The 17,354-nt window shown below is 45.7% G+C and overlaps 2 protein-coding genes across 2 annotated transcripts; both read right to left on the bottom strand.

Moving 5' to 3' along the window:
* Positions 1-3,481: 3,481 nt before the first annotated feature.
* Positions 3,482-9,058, bottom strand: LOC120667048 (uncharacterized aarF domain-containing protein kinase At5g05200, chloroplastic-like). The gene is made up of 11 exons (XM_039947060.1): positions 8,950-9,058; positions 8,630-8,774; positions 8,123-8,265; positions 7,516-7,629; positions 6,932-7,120; positions 6,702-6,857; positions 5,565-5,830; positions 5,340-5,437; positions 4,942-5,120; positions 4,430-4,540; positions 3,482-3,965 (listed from the first exon to the last, which is right to left on the bottom strand). The coding sequence occupies exons 1-11, from the start codon at positions 9,019-9,021 to the stop codon at positions 3,786-3,788; spliced, it is 1,653 nt and encodes a 550-aa protein (XP_039802994.1). The 5' UTR covers positions 9,022-9,058; the 3' UTR covers positions 3,482-3,785.
* A 3,140-nt stretch (positions 9,059-12,198) lies between these two features.
* LOC120667054 (glycerol-3-phosphate dehydrogenase [NAD(+)], chloroplastic-like) lies at positions 12,199-16,285 on the bottom strand. The gene is made up of 9 exons (XM_039947068.1): positions 15,975-16,285; positions 15,757-15,893; positions 15,065-15,170; positions 14,785-14,986; positions 14,239-14,326; positions 13,521-13,668; positions 13,279-13,428; positions 13,045-13,194; positions 12,199-12,527 (listed from the first exon to the last, which is right to left on the bottom strand). Exons 1-9 carry the CDS (start codon positions 16,257-16,259, stop codon positions 12,513-12,515), a joined length of 1,281 nt encoding a protein of 426 aa, XP_039803002.1. The 5' UTR covers positions 16,260-16,285; the 3' UTR covers positions 12,199-12,512.
* Positions 16,286-17,354: the final 1,069 nt, after the last annotated feature.

Genomic DNA, 17,354 nt, shown 5'->3' with positions numbered 1-17,354 from the left:
AACCAATCCATATCCATCATCCATTTTCCATCCATTTTATCATCCATATTCCTTTCCTTCATCCTCATACCATCATATCCGCTAGACCATATATTCACCCGCGTCTACCATAGAGTTTTTATCCATTAAAAACAATCATATAAATGTATATTTTCTTTAAAAGAATCCAACCTATGTGATGCTACTTAACTATTGCGTAAATACTAAGCCAACTAAGCATGTGACTCTGAATTACGCGAATAACCCATAACCTTAGGGCTACAAGGTATAAAAGGGGTATAGAATAACAAGAAAAGTAAATGCATTAAAGTAGGGCATGTCTATCCGACATAAAATGACATTTGGACTCATAAAATCAGACATAAAATGACATTTGGACTCATAAAATCATCATCGCATGCAAATAATTGTAGGCTTAGGAATTTAAATAGGAGCAAGAATGATCAAGGGTGTGCTTGCCTTGTTGCTGATCGTTCATATTCTCGAATATTAGCTCAGCATCTTGCTCGACGTCTGGCGCAGTTATGAACGTCTCGTCGTCTACGCGAATCGGACGAACGACAATACATGCAAAAGAACCAAATAAACAGCAATGAACAACCAAATAAACACCATGAGATGATAGCATGATTTTATAAAAAAAATTCCTATATAGAAGTATTTAATTTGGAGTTCTTTTAGGCAAGTTAGGGAGGTTTGAAACTTAAAACAGATTAAGTGTGTATTTCTCATTTTATTTTTATGAGGGAAAACGGCAAGAAAGCAAGACACGTGTTGCCGTGAGGTCTCACCGTATTCTCTCTTTTATTTTTCTAAAGGAAAACGGCCACTTGCATCCTTAATTAGAGCTCTTTGCTCAGGGAGTCAGGGTGTATGGGCGTGTGCAGCCTTGCGCTCACGCCTCACGGTGTCCAACGTCAGCTGGTTCGCGGCGACTTAGATTGTGCCCGGGGCGTGCGAGGACAGCGGCAAGCGCGACGTCCTCCGGCAGCGCGCATGCGCACGTCAGGGTGCTCGCGTGAGCGAGCTGGTGGCTTCGCATACACGCGGGCTCCGGCATCCCGGTCCGCGGAGGCCGGCGGCTGTGCTCTGGAGTGCTGGTGTGCTCGGCTGGGCAGGGTGGTTCGAGTACGTGGCCTCCAGCCCTCCACACCGTGGCAGGGCTATGGCGCGGCGGCGGTGCGTACCGTGGGTCGGCGGTGTAGGCGTGGTCGGGGTGGTGTGTGGGCTCGCGGTTCCGGTCGGACGTCCTCGTCGCCGTCACGGGCTTCGGCGTTGTTCCCGGCTCGCGGCGTCGGCGTCGATCTCCAGCTCGGCTTCCTCGTGCTTGTGACCGTCGACGTCGTCGTCGCTCCCGGCAGCGGCTTCAGCTCGGCGTCGTCATCTTGACATCGCAGCAGTGAGCAAGGCCGGCAAACTCGAGCGCGCACCGTGGCTCTCCACATGCGGCGAACTGAGCTGGAGCAACAAGCTCGGCAATGGTGGTACATAAATGTTGCCATGCCATGCAACCAGCTAGCTCGGGCATGTGCAAGGATATGCACTGGGAGAGAGACGATGCATGCTGCTGCTTGCAACAAAGAGCGAAGGTGCTACATGATTAAAGAAGAGCTGGTCGCCTGGTTCTTGTGCTGAGCCGCAGTAATATGGAAAGTATGCGTTACGAGGGAGAGAGAAGGTGAGCTGGACGCGATGAACAGACCGGGCCACGGTCTCAGCTTGGCTCGGTCGTCTTTACCATCACTCCTTTTCGACAGCTAAGCGTACTATGGCCGAACGGATGGCAGCGGCAGGGTGCCACGCTTGCTGGGCCTGTGCTGTGCGTGTGCGTGAGTGTGCATGCAAGGATAAGGCTTGCTGCTGGCTTGCGTGCTGGTTGTGCTGTGAGTGTGCAGTGGGTGTGATTGTGCATGCATCAGTGCATGCATTAATGCGTGCTGATTGTTGTGTGCTTGCTCTGCTCTGTCCACCGAGAGAGAGAGTGACCGACAGAGAGAGAAGAATATGCTAGCTGCGGCTGTGATTGTCGCTGTTACTCACACGTGTGTGCGCGCGCGTACTACGTTGCTTGGTCTGGAGCCGAGACAGGAAATTAAGGCGGCGGTGACGAGCTGGGCGACGGGAAGCAGTGCGGCGGTCGGCGCGCACCGCTGGGGCTTGAATGCTCATGTCCAGCGCGTGCTCTGGCTCCGGGCGGGTTCCACCGCGGCACAGGAAGGGGGAGAGGGTAAAAGATGGGCCGGCTGGATTGGGTTTCGGCCCAGAAAGAGGGAGCTCTTTTGTATTTGTTTTTGAATTGATTTGAATTTCAGGGATTCAAACTAGAGTTTAAACTCAAACAAAATTTTGTTCAAAACATTGAGAAGCTTGGCAAGGTTAACCTAGCACTTTTAGCAACATTTTTTTTAAACATGCTCAAGGAGGGTTATTAATGCATAAAACATGAGAAGAGCCCAATAAAAACCAAATCAAGCATTGATTTTTTTTATTTGTCTTAATTTTATTTATATTTGAAATCTGGGCTGTTACAAGTAGGGTTACCCGTTGCAATTAATAACATGCTAGTATTTGAGATGGCCGAAATGCCCTTCAAATAAATAAGGAAATTTAGGCGTTTAAATGATTTGTGGACATGGACCCCTCAACTTGAAAGGGGTTTGTGAGTGGGATATAATTCCTGAGGGCAAAATCGGAATTTACATTCTTACATGTGAAAAAGCATTGGGTGAAAACTAACACATGCTCATACTTGAAATGTTAGTGATCAGCATGTCCTTTTTTTTTAAAAAAAAAAGTAGCATACGCACCGGTTCTCAAATTAAACGGGTGACCACGTCCTTATTACCTTCCTTAAAGACAAATAAAACAACCTTGTTTCTCAAGGAAGTATGGATTCTAATTGTTAGTAGTTTGATGATCACTACACCTCGAGTATTAAAATATTATTGGGAAAAAAAGAACTCACGGAGTCACGGTGACCAATCTGCCTACAAAGCCTAGGCTTCAACCACCATTTTATTTGTCTAGGACGGTAGGACCTAACAAAGCCCGGAGTCTCTTCCAACCTTGGCTCTGCCTCTAGGATTAGGGTTATACTATTTTCTTATGAAGATGTCAAATAATTTTCATGTCGTCACCTGCATTCAGATATCCTACAGTCACTGTAAAACAAGCCATCATACGAGTTCTGCTGGGGACACAACGAAAAATCGAAAATGACAGGTTGGTTCTTGAAATCTAAAACTGAGAAACGCAACCACACGAATGTAAAATGTGAATTCTGGTATTTATTCGAAGCTCGAACCTGAGCTGATATTTTCCGAGTCAATGTCACGGAACCCTGTTACGCATGCCACAGCAGTGAAGGGACCAGAAAGTCACTTTACGCCGTACAATCCTAGTTGAATCCCCAAAGAACGTTGTGACCCTGAGAAAATGCAACAAAACACGGTGCCCTTTAGCACATGATACACCTGCACCGTTGGGCTTTTACAAAGATACATCATCACTTACTCTGTTGACAGTAGCAGTACAGTACAGCCACATCTTAACCTGACTCCCCTCGACCAGGAACAAGGGAGTTCAGTCTAGTGGATCGTAACAAACATATTTTACATGTTGCCTAGTCACTATGGCATAACCCCGGATACAAGAACAAGTGTACAAGATTTCTTGGGTGTGGTTCATTTCTATGCTGCTCTGGCAAAACTATATACAGTGTTTTGGTCACATAAGCTTGCTATTATCACCCCTCTACTATATTGCTAATTATTAATGAAGTGGCCTCATTGAAACAGATCTGTTCTTCTGGGTTGTCGATTGGTCGAGATGTTGATTCTCTCATCTCGAAGCATGTTCATGCTGGGAGCCAACAACCTTGTGTAGCGATCAAAATACAGTAGCTGCTTCATGAGAAGAGCAAATTCCCGAGGAAATTTCAGCCCATAAGACTCACCGACCCTCACCTGGGAGATGCAGTAACAAAAATGTCAGCTTTCATTTTCTATTCCTTCATTTCTGAAAAACATTATGCATAGCTCGGGAAAATTCATGAAATCATGGTGAATAAATTAAAATCAAAACAGTGCCTTTCAATTCATGCAGCACATAAAGACAACTATTGCAAACATGAAAAATAATACATAAACAGCATATAAGCTAATCATCCACTCCATCATGACAGCCAAGTGACAGTTGTCACCAGGCCAATAAACTCTCTACTTGTGAAATCAACTTTAGAAATTTCAGTGTATCCACATAATTGCCCAACTAGGGAAGGTAAAACAAAAAAAGGACTTCTGTAGTAAAAAAAAAAGATACTAACTGTAGGAGGAACAACATTTTTACAGCTTATTATCCCATGTAATCTTTTGCTTGTAGCAGTACCATTCTTCTGCTTTAGACCGAATCACAAAAGAAAGTAACTCACCAGATCAAGAAATAGAGCATTCATCTGTCTCTCGTCAAGGACAACATTAGCAGATACTTCTGTAGCATCAGGACCTCTTGCTGTTGCGACTATGATTTCAGTATCCAAGTCCTGCTTAACAAATGAAGAACATTAGTGCATTTTTCTGTGCCAAAATAAGCTTAAGAATGGGATATCAAGCACAGCAGAAATTAAAGAAGGCAAGTACCCCTCATAAATATAAAACTAGTCACATAAATTGATGTGCATTAGTTGCCCATGATTTGGATCTTAATTGAGAATCTGGGCTGTAACTGTTACAACCATAAGATCATGTTTGCTAAGGAATTAAGTTAATACAGTTTTAGCAAGATGTTTCTCCAAAACAGCACATCACTAAGGCACTAACAGAGTAACAGTTGATTTAGGTCACTCAAAAGATGGTTCATCATTTCATCAAGCCCTTATCATCTCAAAAAGGTTGATCAAGTTTTCAGGATATCAAATAGCCTACTATCATTCGGAAATATTACCTGTATGGATGAGAATATCTTTCGCAGGTCCTTTGCAAATTCATCAATATTTATATCATTCCCTGTAGCACCCATTTCAGAAAGGGCAGAGGCCATAGCATCATAGTCCTCAGTTGCAAAAGAAGCCAAAAAGACCTCCATAGCAGCCCAAGTCCTTGGAGATATGCGACCAACAATACCTGAAAAGTCATTAATATAATTATACAACTAATGAAGAAAGTTGCAATCCTAAAGTAGAATGATACAACAATCAACCTAGAGTACTAGGAGTTTTAGCGTATTGCAAGGTAAAAGTCCACCCTCAACTGTGCAATATGGTTCATGCTCCATTACATTTACAATGTAGATTATGAGCCACTATAAAAAAAGGACTACTGGGAGAAAATGCAAAAGCATACCGAAATCAATGAAACCGATTCGCCCATCACGGAGCAACCATAAGTTCCCAGCATGCACATCAGCATGGAAGGATTCACATGAAATCAAGCTTCCAAACCTGCAATATTTTTGCATATTTCAGAAGCCTAGACCAAGGCACTACAAAGTTCAAGAAAGGAAAACAAAAATCTCAAAATTGATGGTGTATGCTATCACAAGAAAAGTGAAGCAGCTGTATATCTTACCAGACATTAAGGGCAGTGACTAAAGTCAACTCAGGATCCGGAACAAGAGATCTTATAGAATCAAGGTCAGTAAGTGGAACTCCATACAATCTTTCCATAGTCAACACACGTTTTGTGCTACAGTGCTGATACACAAATGGGGCTTTTGCCTGCCTGTCAAATCCCATAGCATCTATGTATCCCTGAAAAGCCTGAATATTTGCAGCCTCTTTTCTAAAATCAACTTCTTCAAGCATTGATTCCTTTATATCCTTGATAATGCCTACCTAAAATTAAAAACATCTTAGTCAAGATTACATTTATTAATTATATGCTTTGCAGTTTGTCTAACTCATTGAATGACAATACAAAGGCTGATTTTTTTTTCTTAAAAACCTTAGCAAAATATAAAAGAAAATTTCATAATGCTTGATGTCCCCACTTCAATATGCAAGAACTAATTGCTCTTGGATTTCTGATTATGTTGCACATTTTGTGCAAGTTATCACATGATAGATTTCTGTCTGACACAGCCTCAATATCTAACTTCTTTGGTAAGGAACTCACTTTGCTTTTTACTGAAAGCGATAACAGGTCTACAAAAGTCCACAAACTGCTGGGGACACCAGTTACACTATGAAGCCACACAAAAGGATGAACCGAGCAAACTATCCTATTGCACGCCAGACTAAATTTCCACCACGTCCACATCAGAGGCCAAGGCCTGAAGTTGTTCCCATTCCGCAACTTTCTTCAGAATCCATTTAGCCTTGTCTTGATAAAGCCTCAATATCTATTACTATCCTCATGTAACATCTCTAATTAAACGATTCTACTCAATGTTTATACTCAAGATCTGTTAACTTCCCGTGTATTGCAATGCACTTAAATGCACCAATTCTAGCACGATGACCGATTTGAAGATAACTCAGCTACACTGTTTTTGAGAATACAAATCCCCACATGCTCCAAGAACCATTTCGTCCAGAAATTGGTTGGTACGATAAGGTATGGTTCAGTGCTGATAATGATTTTTTTCTGCTTTAATTAAAGAAAGAAAACCAAAGGAAGACTATGTGATTTAAAGAAAAATTATCATGTCATGAAACAGTCAAGTATCTCGCCAAACATAAACTTCATCATTAGGAGAGCATTTACCAATGATGTCCTCTGTAGCTCAGGGTTCAAGAACTCCAAAACTCGCGCAACAACAAAGATAAAATTCAGATCAGCAACCAAAGTGTCTTCAATACCGGGCTTTAGAACTTTAATCACCACATCCTTCTGAGAACTCTTCAGTCTAGCCCCATGAACCTGAATAACAATGAATTATCTCAATGCTTCAAGATCAGACTGCATAATGTAATTCAAAAGCTCCCATGAGAAACCTGTGCTATTGAGGCAGAAGCTATTGGCACCGGATCAATGTATTCATATATACTATACAATGGTCGCTGCAACTCCTCACGCAATATTGACTGAATCACATCATAAGGTACAGCTGGTGCTCGGTCAAAGCAGTTCTGGAATTCCTCGACGTATTCTGCAGGAAACAAAGTTGGTGCAGATGCTATGAACCGCACCATCACACAGTCAGTTGACTATCAATACCCAGATAATCAGAAATAGTACATGGTTTTTTCAATGGAGCAGAAATGGTACATAATCATGGAATCAGAAAGTTATTCAGATAACCCCCACACCTACCTCAAAAGACCATCCAAGAAAAGGCAACATCTTGGCTCAACCCAGGTATAGCGAATCATCTTAGGATGCTATTTGCATAATCGGTTTGTTCATTAGGAGCCTCTTTCAATTTACCATGTACAAATAAGTACTACAACTAAGAATGTCATGACTTCAACTCAACCACATTGATCACTAAAAATTAAGAAATTTAAAAGATTTCTATTGGTATTGATAGATTGCGGATTACCATCAATCATAGTACAAAGTTTGAAGATGCTCTTACCTGGCCTAGCTTGATATAAGTTGCACCCATGCGCTCAAAAAGCCTCCTAAGGTAAAGAGGAGAAAGCAAACCAAGCTGCATCTGAGCTGGAATACCTGCTGATGCGTTAGCAGTCTGCAATTGATAAGAGCATGAAATGAAATTATGTTCCTGCTGAAATAAAAGTTCAAATCACTGATAAAAATTATCTCAGTCAAGCATAGCAATTATTCAAAACTCAGCCTCAGGCTAACTTGCAAGTTGCAACAATGGAACCTCCCTTCCATCTTGACCAGACTAATGTCCCTTAAAAGCTTACCCAACTCAAGCAATCAGTATGTCAATAGTTTTATGCTGATCCTTCCACAATAAGCTATGACTCTTTGAGCCTTCAGCATACAAGCATGCATCCAATGGGAGTGTGGGGCATGGGTGCGATTGCACAAATGTGCACCACGGATGAATGCATTGTGATTTTCTTGAGTCAGCACTCTCACTATTTTACAAGAGACCTTTCATTTAAGCATGATCTCTCTTTCTGGAGGGCTACAACTACAAGAACACTAGAATTTTCAACACACCAGATACACAAAGACAAAATTAAAGTTTAAAACAGGAGAAGCCGAACCTTTGAGAGGTCATTCAGCCACTCCCCACCAACCCCAAGCACAGCTTGGATCCCTTGTGCCATCCTGAAAGCACCTCGGGGCCCTGTGCTAATCGACGTCTGGAGAAGGTCCTCCACCAATTTAGGCAACTCCCCAACTCTATCTGCATATAAATTAAAAAAAAGTGAAGAACGAGATGATCAGTTCAGAATGAAGAAACAAACTAGAGATCACACATTCATCTTGGTCACTCCACTCCACTGTCAAATAGCGGTAAAACCATTCGTCCACCCAACAGATCACCATTTAATCTATCAACAGCGCCACAAATTCCGAAACTGCCACATAAATACGGTACTAAACATCTTCATGTCACATCATCCTGACATTCTCCCTCCCAGCCAGCTACTGTAGCAGATGCCATCATGGATACAGAAATTGCAGAATCGGTTTAGCTGTGGACGACATATGCTTGCCAGTTGATAATAACTACAGCCACGGAGATCAAATCGAAATGAGTGGATTACCTTGGAAGCCCGTGGAGAAGTCCTGGGCCTGGGAGTAGCGCGCGAAGACCCTGACCCTGACCCCGACCCGGGCCCGCCTCCGCCCCTCCTCCCGCCCGCGCCCGGCCCCGCCCACCCGGAGCGAGCCTCCCCCGCCGGACGGCACCTGCAACGACCCCCACCCCGGTCAAATCCGCCGCCCCCGCCGCGCAATCCAATCGAGGGCAACCTCGTTCCAGCGCCGAGGGAACCCGGAGCAGCTGAACGCCACGGAGAACTAGCTTCTCGCGGAAAATGGCGAGATGCGAGAAGGGGGTGGTCGGGAGAGGCGGAGGGCGTACCTGGCGGCGGCGGTGGTGGTGGACGAGGAGAGGGGAGCGCGCAGCGGAAGCGGCCCTCGCGGCCGCCGCCATCGGTGAGAGGGTCGGTGGGGGCTCGCCGGCGACGGGGCTGCGGCAGCGGCGTGGGTGCGCGTGGGAAGTGTGAAGGGTGTGGGGTGGGCTTGGGGTTTTGGTGGCCCCGCCCGCGGGTGTTCAGTTCACGGGGGGCTGTAACGGCGGAGGAGGCGACACGTGTGCCGGATGGCGGCCTCGCCTCCGTCCCGTTCCGCGCCGGCCAACGGCGTCGCGTGTGATATTCTTCGCCCGTTCGGCCCGCGAGAGATTTTTTGGTCAGAAATTCAGAAATGCTCCTGCCACTCGTGTCCCATGGATCCATGATTTGCCCGTAATCAAAATTATCTCCGCTGGAATTGGAGAGCAAGAAGTCACGAATAACAGTAACCATTCTGTGGCACGAAACCGGCCACGGATTTTTACCGTGTTCAGTGCCCTCGCACAAAAAAAAAACAGTGCTCTTTAACGGACGGTAAGGCTTGGTGAACGAGAGAAAAAAAAAGAAAGTTCATTCAACCCCCTCAACTATCAACTCAATCTGATTTACCCCCTCAATTGAAAAATCGGATATTCAACACCCCAAACTATTAAAACCATCCAATTTATCCCCCTTGATGATTTCGAAAGGCAGTTTTGCCGACGTGGCATCATATTAGCGATCCTACGTAGCACCACATCAGATAGGGGTAAATTGGATCGTGTTGATAGTTTAAGGTGGTCAAATTTTTGGAAACTAACCCAGATTTTAGGGTTTTTAATTGCATATGTTTTCTAAGGAAAAAATATTTTTGTAACTATTTTTTGATAAAGTCCAGTTGACTACCTTAAACTATTAACATGGTCGAAATTACCCTTTTGGCTGACGTGACACTACGACCACAAAGGGGGTTAAATTGGCCGGTTTCAATAGTTAGGGGTGTTGAATATCCGGTTTTTCAGTTGAGGAGGGTAAATCAGATTCTATTGATAGTTGAGGGGGTTGAAAAGGACTTCTCTCTCAAAAAAAATCCTGATCGCATCAATGGTCAGTTGCAGCATCATTACAAGTAAAATGCAACTCAATGGGTTCATCTCCAGTGAGTGCCAGGATAGTGCCCATCTTCAGCTAAGCCATTTCCAATCGGTTTTTTTCCTTTGAAAAATTTCATGGCTAAGTGTCGGATACCATGATTAGGGGCACCCTAATCAGGGGACTAAAATCGCCCTAAAAACGCAAACGCATGCTGGGCAACCGGGCCCACGAAGGCCTGCAGCCTCCTTCCAATCTGGAAGAAAGGAAAGGAGTCAAAGAAACCCATCACGCGGCCACGTACGCAGTGCGGCCCATCCGCACCCCCTCGGACCGGCGGGGTGATCTCCGCCTCGCTCGAGGGCTCCCCGCCGAAGCCCTCGACCGCACCCCGCGCCTCCGCCTCGCTCGAGGGTAGCGAGCCTACCCTCGAGCGAGCAGAACGCCTCCGCCTCGGCCGAGGCCACCCCTCGACGGAAAGGACAAACGGCCATTCCGCTCACCCGTCCGCCGTACGGAGGCATTAATGCCAACCACTCCTCCACAGCGCCCGGGTCAGACGGCGTCAGGACGCCATTCCCCACAGTGGCGGTGACCGGAGTCTCGTCCGCCAACTCCGGTCATTGCTCCGCCATTCCGGACGCTGTGGCGACGCTGTGGGAACCTGCGACGCAGTGCAAGACGTGCTCGACACTGCTCCAGCTACTATACTGCCAACTCCCCATACCTCCTTCGTACTTTCCCTTCCGCGGAGCCCTCCAACGGCATGGGCACGACCCTCGGAAGCGGCTCCGGCCTTGACCTGGACAAGACCTTGGCCTATAGGACCTTCAGGACGCCGCCACGCCACGCCTGGAGGACGGTACCTCCCACAGTAACGACCACGCCCCCCGCTGGAGCCGCCAGGACACCGGCGCGATCTCCGCCCGCACCCACGTCTGCGTGACACGTGGCGGCTCCGGACCCCTCCCGAGCAGCTAGCTGAGCCGAGAGCTCGCGGGAGTCCGAATAGGCACGTGGAGGTTCCAGGCCCATCCGCGGGAGTCCGGATAGCACGTGGAGGTTTCGGACCCACCTGCGGGGGTCCGGGTCCGCGGCCACAGGTGCTGAGCATTTCCACCTCTGGGACACGTGGTGACACCGGACCCGTCCCCGAGCGGGAAGCGGGTCCGGGACCGTTGGTTCGGTGAGATGGAGTCAAGGACGATGCCCAGGACGACTGCCACGACCGGCGCCATACCCCACAGTGTACTTCCCACAGTGCTCGAACACTGCACCCCCGCGATTCGAGGAGAAGACGACGACTTCTACGATCCCTTGCGCATGTACAACGTCCCTCCTTGTGTCTATAAAAGGGGGTCGGCCCACCTTTCGGTAGAACACAACGCTCAACACTACTAGTAGAGCACATACACTCCTTGAACCCCGATATTAGCACTCGCCTCAATCAACTCCCCCTCTAGTAGAGACTTGGGAGCTTCCCTCCCTCTCTCGCCTCGCTTGTACCCCCTACTACAGTCACCCCCGGTGCAGGACAGTACAGTGCTCTCGCACACCCCTTTGCTGGACGTACGGCCCTACGGCCGGAACCAGGATAAACCCGTGCGTTACTATGTTGCCTCTTGCATCAACATCTGAGACGAGGAACACGCAGCATCATCCATGTTTTCAAGTCGTCCAATTAATCGCGATTAATCGCCCAGGTCGGTTCTCCAAGTCCGACCAGCACCATCGACCCGACCAGAGCGACCAGAAACCTGGTCGTCCGATTAGTCGTCCACTAATCGCGATTACTCGGTCGACCAGGGCATTTCTCGACCAGGGCAGCATGAAGGTTTCTCACTTTCTCCTAACAACTTCATTTTTTTGTTTCAGCAGCAGGGACTCAGCAAGAAGAATATGGAGTTTTGGACAAGAAGCTGGAGTTCTGGAGAGCAAATATCAAAAGTAAGTCACCAAAACCTGCAGAATTGCTTGCTGTATGCTATATTGTATATATATAATTATATATACACTATATAGTATATACTGAACATGTAGACATATGTACGATTAGGGAATGACCAGGCTCGACCAGGCTCGACCAGGTCGACCTGGTCGTCCACTAATCGCGATTAATCGCCTGGTCGATCCCTAGGCGACCAGGACCGACCAGCCGATTTGAAAACATTGAGCATCATCACTGGTTGGGTCCGGACTGCCGGGTCAGGACACCGACACTAAGATTTTACCCGTGTGAAGAATAATTAAAAAATAGAAAAACTACAAAAAAAAACTTGGAACTTGCAAAAAGCCACCATTGTTCCCCGGAAGCTGGGTATCACTTCCGAACTAATAATCAAATAACTTGTCAGTACAGCCTATGAAGTGAAATAAACTAAACCTGCCCAACAGAGATCAAATATAAAACTATAGTGGCCTTCACCAGATTTTCGTATGGTCGGTCCCCAAACTACACTTCCAATCCAGACAAACGAAGCATACTCCATTACCATCCTTGTCAGACTTCCTCAACCTGTAAAACAGATGTTTTATTTAAGCGAACGAGGCAAGAGGCAGAGCTGCTAAAATACACAGATAGCATGTCAGGAACCTTTCTGCCAGCATAAATCTAAAAAAATTCATCAGTGTTTCAGGTAAATTATCCTTACAACACCAAATTGACATGCACAACAGGTTTGTTTAGTCAAAGGAACCACCTATTCTCATGATCAAACTAGGTCGACGGAACATTACAAAAGACACTGACCAACAAATGAAGACTACAAGAGGAACTTGGTTTGTTTGTTTGTTTTTGAGACAACTTAGTTGGTTAGACAAATTAGTAAACCATTGTTTCAGGTTTGTTAGCCAAGCACAAACCACCACTTCGCCAAATGGAGAAACTAATGTTTGCCTATTTGCAATGTACTAAATTAAAAATTGTGAAGTCCTTAGGAGGACAAGTTTGCAGAACAATTTGAAATACGGCAACAATTCGAAGGTTGTCTGTGGAATAAAGTACATCAGGTATACTACATCAAATGATTTACCTGAGGAAGATTCATCAACTCCATAACCGCCTTCTTCGGAGTCAACTCATTATCAATTATCCGCGCCACTGCAGTCAGGACTGGCATTTTGACATTGTACTTCTGAGCTAATGCAATCACAGCCCCAGCAGTTGATACACCTTCAGCAACCTAAAAACAGAAGAATTTATTGAATTGTATCATACAGGTCATATATTGTGCATAAATTGATGTCATACAAAGAATGCTGCACACCTGATTCATAGAACTCATAATTTCATCAAGTTTTTCTCCTGAACCAAGACGCAGTCCCACACTTCTATTCCTTGAAAGATTGACAAAACATGTAAGCATGATGTCACCCGACCCAGACAAACCAGAAAGAGTTGTTGGCTTCGCTCCCATCTTCAATTTAAGAAGTTGATGTCATGTCAGTGAATGCAGCAAGTTTTCAGACTTCATAAACAATGGAAATGCAGATGACAGATATTGCAGACCTTTGTTGCCAACCATCGTATTTCGGAACAACCTTGAGCAACAAGGGCAGCCATACAATTATTCCCAAGATTCATGCCTTCTACAATACCTGCTGCTATTGCAAGAACATTCTTCAGCGCACCTGCAATTTCCACTCCTGTAACATCACTGAAGTATCATAGGTCACATTCAAATATTCTTCTTCACCTAATGTTACAATACAATATCTCTACTAATATACCTCTTATGCATGGCATATACTAAATTTTAGACTACTAGTTTACTTTCAGATGAAAACTGAGGAAAAATCCTTGAGCTTTTCCTTTTTACTATTGAATGATGTTCTGGAACTCAGCAAGTACCTCTTAGGGAAAACATTTTTGAACAGATGTATATATTGTTTATTTTTCTCTGATTTAGCATATGGGTCATTTTCTATGTTTATCTGAACATAAAAAATCAAAGAGTACTATAAACAGAGGGACAGCCATCTCATCTTCTCTACCATTTTTTTTGTAAAAACAATCCAATTTTTTGTAAAAGAAAAGAGACAGCCATGTAAATGGGGGAACTAATTGGAGAACTCAACATTATATGGAAAACCTCTGGAACTTCAACTGCTTTCAAGCAAATCCTTTTTTTTTTACTTCATCAGCCTTTTTACGGCATGCAATTTCCCATGGTACAAAGTTGATTATCATATCATTGGTGATGAAGCCTTGGTATAGGCATTTTTACCTTGACGTGCTTATCCTCAAATTTGGGGAAGCTAATAGCTGCTGAACAGAACTTGCCAACTTTTTGTCTTTAGATGCCACCACCATTGCTGCAATTTTAAAGTTAAATAACCGTGATCTTCAATCCAAATTAGCAGATTCAAAGTGCTTATGAAAGGAAGAAATCCAAAAGGTTAGTCACCCATATATTATTAAATACTAGCAGGATAGCTTGTTTAATTGTGTGGCTAGATTTCAAAATAAAGTGGTGATATACAACTATGACAGCTATGATGTACTAGCTCTTTGTTATTTGTTAAAAACACTGTAGTAGAGGTGCAGTTGCATTTACTATATCTACAGTACAATCTGATGCGACATAGTAAGTAGCACCCCAGAATTTATCATTCTTAGCATTATTATGGTGCCTTGGATTCCACTGAATTTATTTTTACATACAGATATGTGAAAAGAAAATTTAAAAAGAATTCATGTAGAAATAGTTTAGCATCAATCAAAATAGTGCCTGAAGAAGATATTAACAATATGAAAAATAGTATCAGCAAACCTGTAGGCAGTTTGTTCATTAGTTCTACTGCAAAAGAAGGTCCTGATAGAACAATAAATGGTTGGCGTCGATTTCCCAATGCTCGTGGGATGATTTTAGACATTGTCCGAAGGGTATTGAGTTCCAGCCCTTTGCTAAGTGATATGAATGGCAACTTTGGATCAACATGTGTTGAAATACCTTCAAGAAAGGATGAACTGAACTGCCACAAAAAATAGCAGAGTCAAAAAGGATGAAATCCCTGCAGAACACGCAATGCTTGAACAGGAAATGTGAATACCTGAACCGGAACAGCATGGAAGCAGAAATCAGCTCCTGCTAAAGCATCAGCAGCACTTGTTGTTGCAACAATATTTTCTGGCAATCTGTGTTCTGGTAAGTATTTGCTGCAGTAAAATGACACGCTGTAATGCAGATGACTCATAATTTTCCCCATTGAATGTTGCATAAAAAAAAAATCCCCATTGAAACAAAAACAGGTATCTATAGACATGAACAAATTTTTTTTTCCTATTCTCTTCTGTGTGATGCCAAACAGTATATCTACATGACATTGCAATGTAGCATATTCTTGATAAAGCAAAATTCACATCCAGATTGACGATGCTGCAAGAAAAATGGACACTTAGAACAAAATTACAAATGAGTTGACACGCAGTTATATGTACTCGTGAATTCAAATCAGTTTAGATCACATGTGGTGCCTTTGCACATTCTCCTCCCTCGGCAACAATTTCCATCAGATATTTTACCTAGGCCTATTGCACTTTCAGGAGCAATATTGATGGGAATGCACAGTCGAAATTGATCCTAAATGCTTGTTGTGCCATGGGCGCTGACCAAGAATCTAAATTTTGATGGACAAAAATATGATCTTCCTAACAGATGCTCCGAGAATAAAACAAGAATGTAGCAAACTGCTTCCCTGCGCTGATCAAGAAAGGTTTAAAGGAAGCAACAATAGTTACGAACCAATTGATATGGCTGTTGTTGATGGACCGGCAGACGAGGTCATCCCTGAGCAGCATGGACACCTCGAGGTCGGCCTTCTTAGCCGCCACGTGCGCCGCCATGGCCGTCCCGAACGACCCTCCCCCGAGAACCACCACCTGCGAAGCCCACCCGCGCAGCCGCCCCCATCAGATGAGATCCCGCAACCGCAAGGAAGCTAGCGACGCGTCCCGGCCTACCTTGCGCGTGGTCTCCAGGACGTCGCTGCGGTTGCGGCGGCGCCAGGAGCGGGACCAGCGGACCAGCTTCTCCCACGCGACGCGCACCGCGCGGCGACGGTCCTTGCGGGCGCTCCTGCGCGGCGCGGTGGCGTCGCCGTCGTCGTCGTCGCTGGAGTCCTCGTCCTCCGGCGGGGGCACGGCATTGGCGGCGCCCGTGAAGATGGGAGGAGGGCGGCGGACGGCAGCGGCGAGGCGGGGGCGTGGAGTCGGGACTGGAGGGAGGAAGGGGGCGGCGGCGGCCATTGGAGAACGAAGGGCGATTTTGCGGGGCCTCGTTTTGCTATCTTATCCGTTCCCGCCTTTTGCAACTTCGCTTCTCTTTTTTTTCTCCTTTTAATTTTTATTAAAAAGCTTCACCTTTTTTCTTTAGTAAATTTCACTGGCGGTCCCCAAACTTGTCCCGAGATTTCAAATAGGTCCCGGTACTTTGAAAATACATAAGCGCAGCACTAAATTTGGTTCGATGTGTTAATCCGGTCCCAATTAGCTTAGGAAGCGCCATGAGGCCAATGTGGCATGTCTATGTGGACTCGGATGTGGCAGTGTCCATCCCAGCTCAGTTGCAAATATGCGAAAAAAATGTAACAACCCTGTGGTAATTGTACTCGTTAACAACGTGTTTAATCGCTAATCCTGGCTTAAGCGCGTCATTAGCGATAACCGAGTCCGCGTTTTAATCTTTGTCTTAGCCGTTTTCGATCTCGTTTTTGTCACCGATCCGAGCTTCAAATCAAATTTTGCCCAAAACGAAAGTTGTAGATCTTTTCTTCCTCTACAACTTTTATTTTGGCCAAATTTCATGTTTCCATATGAAATTTGGAGTTTCAACTGGCCAAAAATCGAGTAAAAAATTATCAAACGAGTGAACAGAGGAACTCCTGCTCGGCACTGTGCACGCCCGCGCCCATATCGGCGACTGAACGCCGGCGAGCGACTCCACGCGTCGTCCATCACGGCGATCCTCATTGTCCGAGCGCCGCTCTTATCGTCGCGCGCGCCCTCGAAGCTTCCAGTTCCCCGTTCCCCTTCCTCGCACCGCGAGCGGACCGAGCGAACCCTAGCTCATCGCGCCGGCCGTCGTTCGTCATCCCGCCGGCCAACCTTCACCACCCCGCCTCGATCCATTGCGCCCGGAGCCGCGCGACCTCACCACGCACCCCCTCCGCCCCTCCCCGAGCCAGTTCGAGTTGTTTCCCGGCCGAATCGGCCTAGCACCGAGCTCCAGACCGCGGCCGCCATTGCCGATCTCCGTCGAGCTCCGCCCCCTACGCCAAGCTCCCTCTTCCGGACCTCCTCCGCTCAAAATCGAGCCACGGTGAGCTCAATCGCACCCTACTC

The sequence above is a fragment of the Panicum virgatum genome, chromosome 2K (assembly GCF_016808335.1).
Source record: "Panicum virgatum strain AP13 chromosome 2K, P.virgatum_v5, whole genome shotgun sequence".
Taxonomy (NCBI): domain Eukaryota; kingdom Viridiplantae; phylum Streptophyta; class Magnoliopsida; order Poales; family Poaceae; genus Panicum; species Panicum virgatum.
The sequence above is the reverse complement of the archived record's forward strand: the minus strand, read 5'-3'. Positions and strand labels throughout refer to the sequence as shown.